The 17,474-nt window shown below is 39.6% G+C and overlaps 1 protein-coding gene across 1 annotated transcript; it reads right to left on the bottom strand.

Annotated features, from left to right (window-relative positions):
- Nucleotides 1–402: 402 nt before the first annotated feature.
- e2f2 (E2F transcription factor 2) lies at nt 403–12,254 on the bottom strand. Its single transcript, XM_088354457.1, has 7 exons — nt 11,666–12,254; nt 6,930–7,020; nt 6,631–6,850; nt 6,294–6,455; nt 6,110–6,224; nt 3,913–4,078; nt 403–1,232 (listed from the first exon to the last, which is right to left on the bottom strand). The coding sequence occupies exons 1-7, from the start codon at nt 11,906–11,908 to the stop codon at nt 997–999; spliced, it is 1,233 nt and encodes a 410-aa protein (XP_088210583.1). The 5' UTR covers nt 11,909–12,254; the 3' UTR covers nt 403–996.
- Between the last annotated feature and the right edge of the window lie 5,220 nt (nt 12,255–17,474).

Here is a 17,474-nt window from a genome sequence, read left to right as displayed (position 1 = left end):
TTTTAAAGTCTAAAGTTTGTTAAAATCAAAATTACATTATAAAAATATATTTTTTTTTACGAATTAAAAGTGTTCATGGTCTAGTTTTTCCAATTCCATCGAAAATATTTTATTTCTCAAATATTTTTCTGCTTAATTTTGGCAATTTCAAATCACAATTGCAATCTCTAATTATATTTTTAATGATTCAAAATATTTATGAATGGACTTTTTTTCTGAATTTATTTTTAGTGAGATCTTTCAAAATATTGTTTTATCAGTTGTTAAATAAAATAATTTTACTCTGGAAAATGAGTAGTTTTATTATTTATAAAATGTATTAATTGATCGATCTCAATATAAAGTTTTTGATTATTATTTTTCATTAACATTTTTTTCTGCTTTTATTAGAAACATATTGATATATCTAATTAAATAATCAAAGAGGTGGTCGTTTTACCAATTAATAATGTTAGAAAATATAAATGTATTGACCTTTTAAATATATGTAATACATTTATTTTCTATAAGATCTTACAATAGAAAGTTCTATAACTTTTTCTATTCATTTCTTTATTTTGGAAATTTTAAAATCGCAATTGCAATTTCCAAAATATATATTTGTACCAATTAAATATGTGACTTTTTCCCTTTTTTCTCCCCCGAAAATAGCTTTCAAAATTAAGTTCTATAATTTTTTTACAACTTTTTCTGCTTAATTTTGGCAATTTTAAAATCACTTTTGCAATCTGGCATTAGAAGGTTCATTTATGGACCGGCTTTAAATGTGCAATTCCAATTTTTTTTTTCATTGAAATCTTTCAATTGAAAGTATTATTATTTATCTTTAATCATTCTTTTCATTCAATTGTATCAATTGAAATCTCGGAGGCAGAAAAGGCTTCCATAACTCTCAAATTGAAAAATTTGACGACACGTGCCACATGCAACTTCAGTTCCTACCACAAACGAATCACTGTCTCACGGGGGCGGGGCTTAACATAGAGTCCGCCTCCTTCAAAGGAGATCATTGAGGTCGTAAGCGTTGAAGAAATCGGACACGCCCTCACCGCTTTCGGGACTCCACAAATAGTCGCTGTGGTCCAGGTGAGGCGAGAAGCTGACGAACGGAGGGCCGCCTTCCACGCCTACGCCGGGTAGTTGGTCCTCGGTCATCTGCAGCAAACTGGGCGGCAGACCCAAAAGACGTTCCACGTCCAGCAGGGACGCCGAGGACGCTGAAGACGAGCTCGCTGTATGGGAGAAGATTGAGAAGATGGATCTATTATATGGCGATTCAGTGTTTCGTGTCATACGAGGCCCTGGTGGCCACAGAAGGCAAAGGTGTACTGGAATACCCTGGAACCTCGCTAGTTTCCGGTTCCACTTTTGCAGGTTCAGAGCTTCGCGGGTCTAAAAAATATACCTTACCTTCTCCATAAAAGCATTTATTGAGTTGACGCCATTGAGCGCGAGCTTATGTCAACTGAGGACACGGTGTGGACACTCTTGTTGTGAAGGGGAGGGGGAGGCCCTGACACAAAGCTTAGTCATTGCCGCTTCGCTCACCCCCCCTCCTCCACCTCACCCCCTTCTTATGTTGCGCTCAGTTTATCAAGGAGGGACCTCGGCGACCCGACGTAAGTATATTCTCTTCTGTCACATTTCATCTCAAGTTTGACTTTATTATACCAAAAGCGAGCAGTTGTTTGTACTACCTAAACACGGCTAATAGTGTGTGGTTTCGTGTATTTGTCGTAAAAGCCGTTCGATGCCGCTAGCTAAAGTATGTTCTTATTGTCAGAAGGTAGCTCTTTCACTTTCATTAAAATGAACACAGACCATTTTTTTAACTGTTGTTTCCCAAAACGCTTCACAAACACTCATCAAATATCACATTTTCACTGTTTTTATTTTCAATATGTAACCGGTAGTGTTAACAAGCGAAATATAGCTGGAAAAGCTGCGGTCAATCATGGACAATCCATCGCATCCACTACACAGCATTATCTCCAGACAGAAGAGCAGTTTCAGCGACAGACTGCTGTCACTGTCTTGTACTATGGAAAGAATGAAGAGATCTTTTCTTCCTCATGCCATGAGGCTCTTCAACTCTACCCGGCAGAGTAAAAGCCCACATTAAACCACACCACCTACATTACATATTACCAAATTTTATTGCAATATGTATTCTGTGTAGCACTATTTAGATATTCTATATAACACGCTACAGTGGGCATTTGCACGTCACACTGGGTATTTGTATATTGTATTCTTTTTGCTTTATTATTGTATTGTTCTCAGCGAAGGGATGCTGCTGGAAATGTGAATTTCCCTTCGGGGATGAATAAAGTATCTATCTATCTATCTAAACTGCGATTGCGACATGTGGTTGAGAGCGGTTAATACAATCATACTGAATGGTTCGTAGTGGTTTCGCCACAGTGCTATTCCGTGCACATACAACATTTTACAGTTGATGTTTTTTTTTTGTTATACAGTGGAACCTCGGTTTTCGAACGCCTCTCAGTTCGGACAAATCGGTGTTCGACCAAAAATGTCGAGAAATTCGTGGTTCGCTGTTCGGTCAAAAAATCGGAGTTTGAACGCCGTTACGCTAGGGTGCGATGCTGAGCGGCGTACGGGTGTTTTAGCCCCAAATTATGCCTCCGAAGAAGGTCGGTGCAAGCAGGACAGGTGAAAAAAGACAAGTTGTTCGTACAACTATTGCCTTTAAGAAAGACATAATAGCTAAATATGAAAGAGGTGTACAAATTTCCGATCTTGCTAGTGAATACAGCATGGCTAAATCTACTATCAGTACGATAGTAAAGAATAAGGAGGCTGTGAAATCGAGTGATGCGGCTAAGGAAGTTGGCGCTATAAGCAAGCAACTGTCGCAAGTTTTGGAAGAGGTTGAAAAACTTTTGATGATTTTTCTCTCCCCACACCAAAAAAGGTAAGAAATCCTATTCATAATCTTTTTTTTTATTTTTACACGTTCATGTTAGCATAATCTTCCGTACGAAAGATTACGCTAACGCGAACGTACGATTAGCTTCATGTTTACGTTCATGGTAAACATTCAGGGTGATGGAACGGATTAAAACGATTTTACATTACTTTTAATGGGAAAAACGATTTCGGTGATTGAACAAATCGGTTTTCGAACAGGGTTCTGGAACGGATTATGGTTGAGAACCGAGGTTCCACTGTAACATGAATTTCACTCTCTCTCTCTTTTACCCGTATTCTATATGGTGTACTGTATACAGGGGGGGTATACTGTATACCTGTATACGTTTTTTAAGCATTTTTGAAGGGGCGCCGTTACTTCGCGGATTTTCAGTTTTCGCGGGTGGTCTTGGCCCCCCATTAACCGCAAAAACCGAGGGATTACTGTATAGTGTTGGGATAACTATGGCCTGTAAACTTCATCCGGCTACGACAGAAAAACTACAAAAATCCCACTTCAAAAATACAACAAAAATTCTAAATATACAGACATAAAATAAAAATACAACTTTAGTGATAGTACAAAGAAACAAAAATATACTATTACAAAAATTCAACTAGGGAAATTAATGTAAAGAACTGGGAAGTGAAAAGGACATAAGGCCTACAAAAAAAAAACCCCACTAGGATAGAGAACGCAACACATGGGAGTGGGGGCTTCCTTGATGTGTGGACAATAATGTGCTGAAAACCATTCCTGCCATCTAATGGTGATTTCTCATACTCAAATCATTCCTAGAGGCTTGATACTTATCAGCAGAGCCAAAACCTTTAGTATATCTTTATAAACTAAATTAAGAAAAAAATATTTTTTACATTTGTGCACTTCGAGACAATGCTTCCGAAAACAATGATGGCATTGAATGAGTTAACCGTAGCTCAACCTTATTTAAAAGCAGGAACAAAATGGGAGCTTACCTTCACAGGGCTCATCTTTGACATTGCTGAGGCTGACGGGCAAGGCGGCAGCTTTTTCTGGCGTAACAGAACTTTTCAAAGAACTGGTGTCTTCCGAAACCTCGTCCGGGCACAAATAAACTTCGATGGGCCCGTTTGTACTCTTCAGGTATATCTGTAATGAACCCTTTCAATTTAAAAGAAATGAAAACATGTGTTAATCTGAGTGCATTTAATGTGAAAATGTAAAACAATTGACTTCTAGGACATCGTGTGGCAAAATTCAGACGCCTACTTTCATTCGTTATTGAGTGAATATGCAAGGATGAATTTTAGCAAGTGACTGGGCATGTAGCTGGTGTTAAACAAAAGAGTCTGTGAGCTGCACACTCTCGGAGCAGCTCGAAAGGGCCAATATCTAGAGTTGGTCAGAGCTGGTGTAAGAGGTTAGCCAACGGTAGAAGTTCCTACACAAAGCCAGGAAAGGGGTTCCGAATTTGTCAAGCGTCAGGACCCTGAATTACGAAATTAAGCAACATTTGCTTACGGCTATGGAGGGAGAGTATTAATTATTCAATTATTCAAACATTATAATTAAAAAACGAGTGTATTTCTTGTCTTGTTTTCAAAGAAAAATATTCACCAGCAAAAAAAGATCTATTTCATTAATTATTTAGTAATGTAATACTGCTTTAACAATAATTTTAATAAACAAGTTCTATTTGGAACAATAATCTTGCTAGTCATTGGAAAATCAAGGTCACAAGCATTCCCAGAGGCTAGCACTAAGGACTTCTCGCAACTTCTCACCTCACCAGCTCGTTCCAGTTTGCGCATGCAAGCTACTACAGGCCAAAAATGATGCTGTAAATTTTTTTTGAGAGTATGTTCATTTAAAGCAGTGGTTCCCCAAAGTGGGCAGTACCGCCCCCCTGGAAAGATCTGGGGGGGTGGTGAGGAAGAAGGGGGCGGTAGAAGGGCGGCAGTCCAAAGTCGAAGTCAGAAGTTTGAACGTTTGTTCGACGATTTTTGCACAACACGTTAGGGCTGCACGATTAACCGAAATCGAATTGACATCACGATGTGACGTAGAGCGGTTGTGAAACCGCAAAGCACCGCGATTTTTCAAGGTTTTCTAGTGAGTGATGGAGTTTTGGCCAACCACAATTGTTACTGTTCAAGTTTTAAAAGCACCGACCAATCAAAGGAAAGTTTTGATAATAGCACAAGCCAATAAACGCGATTGAAAGTTTGCAAGCACCACACTATGCCACACCCACCGTGTGAGCTCATTGAGTGTCATGGCAGACTCGGTAATCATAGTCCCAAAGTCAACAAACGAGAAAGAAACGAAGCTTGTGCCTAAGAAGGGCGGCACATCACTTGTTTGGACCTATTTCGGTTTTGACGAAGCGGACGTTGAACAGAACGCATGTTGGTTAATTTGCTTTCGTGCAGTCGCTAAGTCCAGAGGAAACACAAGTCATTTGTACCAACACCTTAAAGATTATCACAGCATGTAAAAAGGATTACAAGTTGAAGGATTTTATACATTTGACTAAAAAGGATTTCATACGATTGAATACAAGTTACATTTATTGAGTTTAATGCAAGATATTCACTGACTGCTTTTCTTCAAGGTACATTAGAAGGTTAGGCTGTGTGGAATGCATCAGACGTATTTCTAATAACAGAATTCCTGTGAGTGCTGACGGAGAATCCCAGACGCACAAGGACAGACATCGCAACGCCCTTCGGCGAGGAGGTGGTGAAGCCCAGGGGGGGGGCTTCCCTGGCACGCCCATCGGAGGAGCCGGCACACCAGCTTGCGGAAAAACGTGGGCCGAGAGAGGAGGCTTGACAGACACTCAGACGACACTAATTCGACTAATTCGGACGATTTTGATGGAATTCACTTAGTAAAATTGTTTAAGAAATTAAATCTGGCTCTGTGTGGAAATGCCGGTCTCTTGTCCATCTTTTCCATCAAGAAACGAGCACGCATTGTTAGGTGAATGTAGGTTGTGTTTGGTTAATGGAGTCAGATAACTAATTCGAACAATTTGGTAAACGATAAATTTTAATATTTAAATTCCTAACAAAGTAAAAAAACGAAGAAGGTGCATCTATATATTTAGTTAGCTAGGGAACCGTTTCTGTTTTTATTGCCGTGAAAATGAAACTTTTTGAAGATAAAAATAACCCCACGCGTCCTCACCGTCACCGTGTCCGGCACTTGTAGCTTGGTCTCGGACGGGGCCTTGACGGCGATCACCGTTTCTTCTTTTAAGCTGCCGATGGAGCGGATGTCCTGATACGTCACGTAGCCTAGCCTGCAGCCGCCAGGTTAAGGCTCAACGTTACCCGAAAAAAAAGAAAAATGTCTTCCTCTGCAAGGATATTTTTGGTTGTCTTTCTGCTCGGTGAGCTGTTTGAGCTGCGCTCCGCTGGATTGGATGAGTTGGTCCAGCGATCTCTCGGCTCGCTCCAGTTCTTTGAGTTCCTTCTGCAACGCTCGGGCCTTCTGGCTGGCCCCGGCGCAGCCTTCGAACACGTCTCCAACCCTGTGGGACACAAAAATCAAGCTGTTATGTCAGTTTTCCAATCTTGATTCGGTAGGAATTACGTTCAGGCGCCACTAGGGGCTCCAGCACCCCCGCGACCCTACTGAGGATAAGCGATGCAAATAATGGACCATACTACAACTGTAGTATGGATGAACATTTCAGTGCGACTTACAACCACTGGATGTTGTTCTTGGACTTTTTCCGGATGAGCTGTACGCCCTCCAGGACATTGGTGATGTCGTAGATCCTCCTCTTTTGGACCTCCAGGACCTCAGTGGCCCAGTTCAGGTCCAGGACGCCGTCAGGGGACTCTGAGATCAGTCCTACAAACTTTTTGGTCAGGAGGCCTAGCGAGGTGTCATACCTTGTGCGCTCGCCTGGTGACTTTGGCGCTGTGGAGAGGAAACGATCAATAGCGCCCCCTGGATATTTTTTTCCGAGAAAAAAAAAAGGTTTAAGGTGTTTTCTCACTTCTTGGACTTGCCGCAATGCTGCCTTTGCCTTTCGGGGTCCGGAACTCGGTGAGGAAAACTGGGTCTTCGAGATCTAACTTTCTTTTCGCCTGAAAAAGAAGTATGAAGATTAACAGAAGTCAGAAATCGGTCACTTTTTACCACTCAGGAGGACCTCTTGAAGCGCATCTTCCAAAAGCTAAACTCAATTTTATTTATCTTTATAGAGCATATTATTTAATGAAATGTTTATTCTATAGTACATAACAACACATGTTACTTATACAAGACTTAAACATACTTATATAAACGTTAAAGATACAAAATATAGCACTGAAGCACCTTACGAAGATCTCGTTCGTAAGGGCGGCGTCTACAAGTCACAAACCAATCCATAATTTGCATGGACTGCGCTTATATTTAATTTTCATATTTAAAGCAGTGGCCTAAAACGATCACCTTGGAACCCTGCTATACCTTTTTTTTTTAATATAGTCCGAAACTCATCATCTAATTTCCATAGGTTTTCACCTTAGAACAGGGGTGTCAAACTCATTTTAACTCTGGGGCCACACGATAGAACAAACATTCTGTCGGGGGCCGGACTAGTAGATTAAAGAGAAGGAGAGAGCGAGAGAATAACAGCAAATAAACAATGTGAGGTTTGAACAATTTTTCTCAACAATCTTAACAGCAATTAAGCATATTCACAATGGAGGACGTTGTCAATATTCCTCATCTCATCTCATCAGCTGCACCGCTTATCCTCAGTAGGGTCGCGGGGGTGCTGGAGCCCATCCCAGCAATCATCGGGCAGTGGGCAGGGGACACCCTGAACTGGTTGCCAGCCAATCGCAGGGCACTCTGGGACAGACAACTCACTCGCTCATTCACACCTAGGGACAATTTGGACCGGCCAATTCACCTGAAATGCATGTTTTTTGAAATGTGGGAGGAAACCGGAGTGCCCGGAGGAAACCCACGCAAGCACGGGGAGAACATACAAACTCCGCACAGGAAGTCTGGAGCTGGATTTGAACCCACGCAGGAGGTTCCCATGACATGAACTGCGCCGCACATGAGCTAACCACTGCGCCGCCATGCTGCCCCTCCTTAGAACATATTCCTGTAATATCTACTCTAATTTAATAAATGAAGCACCTATCAGTTACTGGCTTTGGGTTCAACCGGTCATTCTTTTTTTTCTTTTTAGATGATTTCTTCATTCTTTTTGCTAAATTGATTGATAACCCAAAAAAAATAGACAGGAACATACAATACAATCATATTATACTTTCACCTTTTCCATAGCAAGTGAATGCAAAAAAAAAGTATCTTACTCATTTATGTATTTGAGGCATTTCATTTGGGTGCATCTCAAACATAATCCTAGAACTATCTGTAAACGCACGAAAAAGGGAGGAGTGCAAAAAAACCCTATCAGTGCAAAAACACTCCACGCCCTTATCTGCATGTCGCGGTTGCTCCTCATGACGGCAAAAGGATGTCGTCGCAACTCCCAAAAACATCACACAGGAGACACCTGAACGCATCGTCTGCCATGGCAGGTGGTGCCTTTGCCGTATTTAGGAACCGCTAATCCTCTAATGGGGACGACGGGGCCGATTGTCGCCCCGAGATCAGGCTGAGACCCCAACTTAACCTTTACGGATTTGGGCCCCTTCCTGCAAACAACAGCTGTTACAGGAAATGTCGGGTGTTACAATTTATGCCGGATTTTATTTCATTCCAAGCGGCAGTTGTCTGTTTTGAACTTTGAACCTGAAGTGAACAGGATTCTGATGCTAAAGTAGGGAGCAACTGTCATGAGAGGGTCATCCCCATTTTTTGGGCAACTAAATGCATCTATACACATACACATGACACACATAATTGGCAAAGGTCATATAGAGACACATAACTCATAAAGAGTAACATGTTTTACCACTAGGAGGCACTAAATAATACACAGTAATCTTTTAAATAACAATTGAGGGACGATTTAGATCAGGGGTCTCCAATGTGGTGCCAAGGTGCCCCTTAAGGACAGCCAAGATGCCCGCGGACCTATTCTGAAAACAGCTCACCAGGTCATTGTGATTTTCTAGTAAAATGACTTCTAATAGTTCATTGAGTCTATTTAACCCCATTTCCAATGATTACCCTGATAATAACACGGTAATAACACAGTAATACCACGATGAGTTGTCTAGGAAATGTATATGAAACTGGGTGCCCTTTGCACTAATTACTAACAAAATGTAGCTTTCCACATGAAAAAGGTTGGAGACCCCGGATTTGGACGATGAACAAAAATGAATGATTATATATATATTATATATATATATATATATATTAGTTGATCATAAAGATCACAGTCAATAAAATTAAAGGATATGTATAGGAGATGTTCTGATCGCTATGTATGTGTCTTGAAGTCCAAAATCCTAATTGATATCATCCATCCATTATCTGCACCGCTTATCCTCAATAGGGCCGCGGGGGTGCTGGAGCCCATCCCAGCTATCTTCGGGCGGTGGGCATGGCTCTAATAAAGATATTTTCTCTTGAATCTATTTTCAATAAGAGTGAAGTAAAATTTGGTTGAAAAGACGTAAAAAGTATGCCTTTTATTTGGTTGAAAACGTGAAAATAAGATCTCTGCTCATGATATTAATACTTTGTCCCGCATCAGACAACTGATAATATAATAACGACATTGATAAGACCACTGCAATAATAATATTGATATTTAATACAGTAGACAACTGCTAATATAAAGTATTAATAATAAAACCTCTGCCAATGATATTAATATTGTGTCCAGTATCATAAAACTGTTCATATAACATTGACACAATAATAAGACATACTCTAAAGATAATGACATTTTGTCTGGTATCAGAAAACTGTTAATATTATATTAACAATAAGAGCTCTGCCAATGACATTGACATTTTGTCCTGCATCGGACAACTGCTAATATTAAATAATACTGACACCAATAATAAGACTTTACTGCTAATGGTATTGATTTTATCCAGTATCAGAAGAATGCTAATGTACAATATAAACACCAATAATAAGACCTTGACTAATGATATTTCGTCCTGTATAAGACAACTGCTAATATCATATAATACAGACACCAATAATAAAGCTTCTGCCAATAGCATTGATTTTATCCAGTATGGGAAGAATGCTAAAGTAATATACAATATAAACACCCATAATAAGACCTTGAATAAGGATATTTTGTCCTGTACCAGACAACTACTAATATATAATACGGACACCAATAATAAGACCTTGACTAATGATATTTTGTCCTGTATCAGACAACTACTAATTTATAATACGGTCACCAATAATAAGACTTCTGCCAATGGTATTGATTTTATCCAGTATCGGAAGAATGCTAATGTAATATACAATATAAACACCAATAAGACCTTGACTAAGGATATTTCATCCTGTATCAGACAACTACTAAGATCATATAATACGGAAACCAATAAGAAATTGACTAATGATATTTTTTCCTGTATCAGACAACTACTAATATCATATAATACGAACACCAATAAAACACTTTTCTGCTAATGGTATTGATTTTATCCAGTATCGGAAGAATGCTAATGTAATATACAATAAAAACACGAATAATAAGACCTTGACTAATGATATTTTGTCTCGTATCAGACAACTAATATCATATACTACGGACACCAATAATGAGACTTTTCTACTAATGGTATTGATTTTATCCAGTATCAGAAGAATGCTAATATACAATATAAACACCAATCATAAGATCTTGACCAATGACATTTTGTCTTGTATCAGACAACTACTAATATCATATAATACGAACACTAATAAAAACACTTTACTGCTAATGATATTGATATAATCCAGTATCGGAAGAATGCTAATGTAATACACAATATAAACAGCAATAATAAAACCTTCACTAATGATATTTTATCCTGTATCAGACAACTACTAAGATCATATAATACGGAAACAAATAAAAAGACGTTGACTAATGATATTTTGTCCTGTATCCGAAAACTATTAATATCATATAAAACAGACACCAATAATAAGACTTCTGCTAATAGTATTGATTTTATCCAGTATCGGAAGAAGGCTTATGTAATATTCAATTAAAACACCAATAAAAAGACCTTGACTAATGATACTTTATCCTGTATCAGACAACTACTAAGATCATATAATATGGAAACCAATAATAAGACGTTGACTAATGATATTTTGGCCTGCATCGGACAACAACTAAGATCATATAATACGGCCACCAATAAGACCAGAAGTCTTATGGTATTGATTTTATCCAGTATCGGAAAACTGCTAATGTAAAATACAGTATAAACACCAATAATTATGATATTTTGTCCTGTATCTGACAACAGCTAATATATAATGATAGAACATCTACAATTCTACATGAATAATAAGACTAGGCTTATGAAAGCTACAATGATATTATATAAAATGTCAACAGCAACCATTAGACCTCAGCTATCGATATTGATATTTTTGTCCAGTATCAGACAATAGTAAATGTGTTATCTGATCTAATCAGTATTTATATAATTTCCATAAGTATTTCCTATGTGTTTGCCTCATTGTGTCTCCCCACGTCAACGTCGGTCCAAACTGGAATTCCAAAGCTTCATGATACCACCCACACCAAGACAACACACACGACCCATTGTTCCGAAAACCTACCGGCAGCCGTCCGGTACTGGTTCTGTTGGGCTTAGCCTCAGGTCCGTGGGGGGTCGAGTAGAGACTGTAGGCCCTTTGTTCCACGACGCCGGTGTTGGTGCTGATTTGGCTGAAGTAGCCCGCCGGTACCGTGCTCAGGGGCGGGCTGGACAGGCCGGTTCCGAAAAAGTCTCCCGGTACCAGCTTCACCCTGGCATGGCTGCTCGGAAGACTTGGGGAGACGCCTTTGGGGAGGCGCATCATGGTACCGGAAAAATGACCCGTTTCGAAAAGAAAACCCTCCTCACCACCTTATAACGAAATTCTAGCCTTCGAATGGAGTTTTATTCTACTAGTACAAGTCTAGTAGCGTCAAGAACGTCCATACAAGAACCAACGACGCCTTGGTTCCGAGTGATGACGTCAGTGAAAATTAAACGAAAAAAAATGTCCACTAATACGCCTCAAAACATGGCTTAAAATGTTCAATAAGTTAAGCAAAGCCTCGTTTAAAGGTCCACGGGTTATCGGGAAGACGCTTCCGGGGTTATTTTTTTTAGTGTGACCCAATTGGACCCGATGTGTGTCACCGGGACAAAGTTTCCTTCTTCTTCATTCAGCCACAACAAGGCTGACGTTTTAGCGCCAAAGCTCGTCGCGCGAAATTTAGATCTCCCGCGGTTGTAGCTCGAAGCTGATTGGACAATGGCACGCTTCTCACGCTTCATTTGCATAAAACAGTTGGGAGACCGGGAGGTGGGGCGAGGACGCTGGGTTTTCTTAAAGGTGCAGTAGCCTTTTTCTTCTCGTTCTTGAAGGGAACAATAGTGACTGTGGTCTGTATAGTTCAAAGAATATTAACCGAACACATAAGAATGTATTTTGAAGTCACATTTCAAAGCTAGAAAAGAACGACACTTTAGTAAAAATACATTTCCCTTTACCACAACAGAAAAATAAATGGAGCAATATTGAAGAGAAATCTGAAATGTCACGTGGGTCCTAGCTTACACCCACTCAAGTGAATTACAATGGATACAAAAGCAAAGCTATTATTTGAAGCAAAAGTAATAATGACTGAGTGGGTGGATGGATAGATTGATAGATGGATGGATCGATGAGGAAGTAAAGAAAGAAAGAAAGAAAGAAAGAAAGAGAGAAAGAGAGCGTGAGAGAGATAAAGAAAAAAGAAAGAAAGAGATAAAGGAAGTAAGAGGTATGTATGAATGGGGGATTGGATAAATAGATAGAGGAAAGAAGGGTAGGGAGGAAGGGAGGGAGTTAGAAAAGAAGGGAGGAAGGAAGGAAGTAAAGAAAGAAAGAAAGAAAGGACTGAAGGAAGGAGGGAACGAAGCAAGGAACAAAGGATGGAACGATGGAAAGATGACAGGAAGGAGAGATGACAGGAAGGGCGAAGGAAAGTTGAATGTCAGATGTAAGGAATAAAGGAAAGGAGAGAGGGAGGGAGGGAGGGTGGAAAGAAGGAAGATAGGTAGGAAGGGAGGGAAATGGAGGCAGGGAGGGAGTAACGGAGGCAGGGAGGGAGGGAGGAAGGAAGGAAGGAAGGAAGGAAGGAAGGAAGGAAGGAAGGAAGGAAGGAAGGAAGGAAGGAAGGAAGGAAGGAAGGAAGGAAGGAAGGAAGGAAGGAAGGAAGGAAGGAAGGAAGGATGGATGGATGGAAGGAAGGAAGGAAGGAAGGAAGGAAGGAAGGAAGGAAGGAAGGAAGGAAGGAAAGATTACAGGAAGGAAGGATGGAAGGAAAGATGACAGGAAGGAAAGATGACAGGAAGGGAGAAGGAAAGTTGAAAGGAAGAAAGGAATGGAGAGAGGGACGGAGGAAGGAAGGAAGGAAGGTAGGTAGTAAGGAAGCAGGGAAGGGATAGGGAGGGAGGGAGTAAGGGAGGCAGGGAGGAAGGAAGGAAGGAAGGAAGGAAGGTTGTTCGGCAAAATAAAAGACTGAATGAAAGAAGGAAGAAAGGGGAAGGAAGGTTGTATTGCATGAAGGAAGGAAGGGAGCGAGGGAGGAAGGAAGGAGAGAAGGCAGGGAGGGAGGGAGGAAGGAGGGAAGGTAGGAAGGAACAAAGAAGGGAAGTAAGTAGGTAAGGGAGGAAAGACAGAAAATGGAAGCATGGGAGGATGGATGGCTGATAGAAACAAGGAAAGAAAGAACTAAAGCAGGTTATACAAAGGACACAAATAAGGACAACAGCAAGGAAGTATGGAAAAACGAATAAAGGAAGGAGGGGAAAAGGGTAGAAGAAAGGAAAGAAAGAAGAAAGTTTATGTGGAGGATGCGAATAAGCTTTCAAGAAAAGTTTGTGACTCAATATGTAAAATTGTACACAATAGGAACTCCATTCGACTTAAATGAAGGATGCATGCCTAAGGAAAAGGGGAAAAGAAGTGGGCGGGGCTTACCATGCACAATACAAAGCCTATTGTGGCGTTTTTGTGTGAGAGGAGTTGATTCATTATGTAGCAGCACTCTTCTTTATTGGCTCAGAGGAGATATTGAAAGAAAACAGACCCTCCCCTAAACCACAAAAGGCCCCCCATGAACATTGACCCTCACACGGACCACTGACGTCACCGGAGCAGCCTTTTCCGAGACCAAATATCAATGGACATACATTTAAAGGTAGTGTTTGAAATTTTGCTATTCACTGCCGTCATCTTCTGGTTTGAAAAATCTTATTCCTCAAGTTCTATCAAGGCCGGTACAATTTGCCTCGAGAGGTAGAAAAAAATAAGTAGCATAGCATTAGCCTAACATTTGTTTTATTTTGATTTTTTTGGGGGGAAGAAAATAAACAATGTTGCTATGAGTGATGGCGTCAGGTGAGCTATCAAAATTCAAACTTAATAAATCATTAATCCTTAACAAACTCTTCTTTCCTCAGGGTTTAATTTGGCGTTTGGAGTGTATTTGCAACAGGCCTTTTCTTACTTTAACCATTTTCAGGCTACACTAACAAAGAAACCCAAAGACGAGCATGAAATCAATCTCCATCCCTCTTCCCCTTTCCAGCGTCATAATGTGTCGCTAGTCCTTGAACAACCGTGCTAAAAGTAAGATAAGAGCAGATAGATTATGAGGGCTCTTTGAACTCAGTTGTTAACATACACTTAATAGAGAAAGTATTTCACTTTAAACTTCTAAAGTTTGCATACATTTACTATTTTCAAATCAGGCTTTTAATTAGCCTTCATGCACATCATTACAGTGGGACCTCGCTACTTCGCGGTTCCACGTTTGCGGGTTCAGAGCTTCACAGGTCTAAAAATTAATAATAAAATAAAATAATAATAAAAAATAAAAACATTTAAGCATTAGGGGCGTCGCTACTTTGTGGTTCCACGTTCGCGGGTTCAGAGCTTCGCGGCTCTAAAAAAAAAAAATAATAAAATAAAATAATTTAAAAAATAAAATAAAAAAATAAGCACTTTTGAAGGGGCGTCGCTACTTCGCGGATTTTCACTTTTTGCGGGCGATTTTGGTCCCAATTAACAGCGATAACCGAGGGATTACTGTATTCGTGTCTTTCTGATTTTACTTGTAATATTTGACCACTAGATGGCACTGTGTTATCCGGTCCGAGCGAGGACCAGTGCCACAGAGCACAGCGTGGCGGACAAACATGGTAGCGACCTGAGTGGGGATTCCATTGTGTAATAGAAATATAAATATCTCGACCTAGAATTTTTAAAATAAAAAATAACATTGGTATAGTAGTTCATGTATTTTTGCCTAATATTCAATGTTTTCTTTTACCGAATACATTTTTTGTACCACTAGGCACTAAATAGCACACACTGTCCCTTTAACATTCTTTCATATAAAATAGTTCGCAGAACTCACGCTCCTTGTACATTCTGCTGCGTTACTCGATCACACCACTAGATGTCAGTGTTTTATTATAAAAAGTCAAGTAGCGACATGATGTGACCACGAGATGAAGTCGTACCCTTTTCCTATTTTCGTAGTTTTTGTTTAAAACAAAGTAATATTTATTAAAATAAACATTAAAATATATTTTGACACAGGGAATAAAAGAATGCATGGATTCAATTTGAGATACTGACGCTTGGGTGTCATTCATCTTTTCTGCCACCAGGGAGCAGTATTTAACAGGAAATGGTGCCCCTGCACCCTAGTGACGGAAAGATACACCCACCCAGCCATAAATGTCATTTTTTTAAAGGACATTGTGTATTATCTAGCCCCCCTAATGGTTTTAAAGAACAATATTGATTTGAATAATAACAATAAATACATTATCATATAAACGTGCATTTAAAAAAAATAGATGTAGGTGAAGGAATTACAGTATTATTTATTTTGTTTATGATTGTCGGCCATCTTGCTGCTAAGAATACCCCCCAAAAATCCCAAACCTTGCTAAAAACTTCTTTGAATTGCTTTCTTAGCCAAATGCATCTTAAGTCTTGTGTTGTCAACAATTTGTTTATGCATTAGTTCATTAATTTACTTCATCCTTATTTAAATATACTTATTCATGCATGTATTTATGCATTTGTTTTTCTATTCTTTCTTATTTTGTATCCATTAGTTGTATGTACTTTCTTTTACTTATTCATTCTTATTTAACTCATTCAAATTGTCATGATTACTGATGTGACTCAGCTGTGAAGCTCCTTCGGCGCCAACTCCCTCGGATTCTGATTGGCTCCCGATCAGTACTTGTACCTACTCCTGTCTGTCCCTTTGTCAGTTCGTCTGCGAACCTCTGTCAACACTAGGCAAGCCTTTTCGACCCTGACTCCCACCTGTCCCGTTTTTTGCTCCCAGCTTCGACCCGTTTTTGATCCTGACCACCTCTACTCTCCTGTCCCGGCTTTCGACCTCTTTTTGTCCCTGACCACGTTTTTGCTCTCCCAGTCCCAGCTACCGACCAGTTTTCCCGTCCCTGACACCGCCATCGCTCGCTACGGAAGATCCACTTCCGCATTAGGAGTACTGTACAATCCAAGTATCCGAGCGACCTGCTTCCCGCGTCCAGCAATCACCGGATTGTGGGCGCAACCCTTCCTCTTTCTTCCAATAAAACTTGTGAGAAACGCAATGCAAGTGGGTCCTGTCTCCCTTCTGGTCTTGACACAAATTGGCTTACTTTTATTTATTTATTCAAACATGTACTAATTGTTTACATGTATTTTAAGCATTTAGATATTTATGCATTAATTTCTGTAGTAATACAGTAAAAGCATTATTTTTATCAACTTGTTTATTTATATATATTAGTTATTTTAATTTAATTAATTCACATTGTTATGTATTATTTCTTCATATGTTTTTTCCATTTGTTTTATGATTCATTCCAGCATTCATATTTGTATTTATTTATAAATGTTTTTTCCATGTCATAAATTGTTCTTTACGCATACATTTCTTTATTCTTTCTCATTTATTTCTTCATACATGTATTTTTAAAAACTATTCATTCATGCATCTATTTATATATTTAGACATTGAGTGTTTAGTGCATCAGCCCCGCAGTGCATAGGTCTAGGCTTCAATTCCAGCTACCGGTCTCCCCATGTGTAGTTTGCATGTTCTCCCAGTGATGTGTAGGTTTCCTCCTGCGTTCCAAAAGCATACATGGCAGGATAAATGGTAAGTCCAAATTGTCCCTAGGTGTGAAGGAGCGAGTGAATTGTCTGTCTCTGTGGCCCCTGCCTGAATAAGGCTGGGATGGGCTCCAGCATCCCCGCGACCCTAATGAGGATAAGCGGTGCAGAAAATGGTTGGATGTATTATTCGTTCACTTATTTAATCAATACTTATTTATTATTTCTCTTTTATATATTA

The sequence above is a fragment of the Urocampus carinirostris genome, chromosome 15 (genome assembly GCF_059441175.1).
Source record: "Urocampus carinirostris isolate Australia breed hairy pipefish chromosome 15, RoL_Ucar_1.0, whole genome shotgun sequence".
Taxonomy (NCBI): domain Eukaryota; kingdom Metazoa; phylum Chordata; class Actinopteri; order Syngnathiformes; family Syngnathidae; genus Urocampus; species Urocampus carinirostris.
The sequence above is the reverse complement of the archived record's forward strand: the minus strand, read 5'-3'. Positions and strand labels throughout refer to the sequence as shown.

What these genes read in the sequence shown, in the direction of transcription:
- e2f2 (XM_088354457.1), bottom strand. Translation starts at nt 11,908, where the DNA reads ATGATGCGCCTCCCCAAAGGCGTCTCCCCAAGTCTTCCGAGCAGCCAT. An exon ending in CCAGTACCGGACGGCTGCCG is followed by an intron (nt 7,021 to 11,665) that starts GTAGGTTTTCGG and finishes CTTCTTTTTCAG; the next exon opens with GCGAAAAGAAAGTTAGATCT. An exon ending in AAGTGCCGGACACGGTGACG is followed by an intron (nt 4,079 to 6,109) that starts GTGAGGACGCGT and finishes TTAAATTGAAAG; the next exon opens with GGTTCATTACAGATATACCT.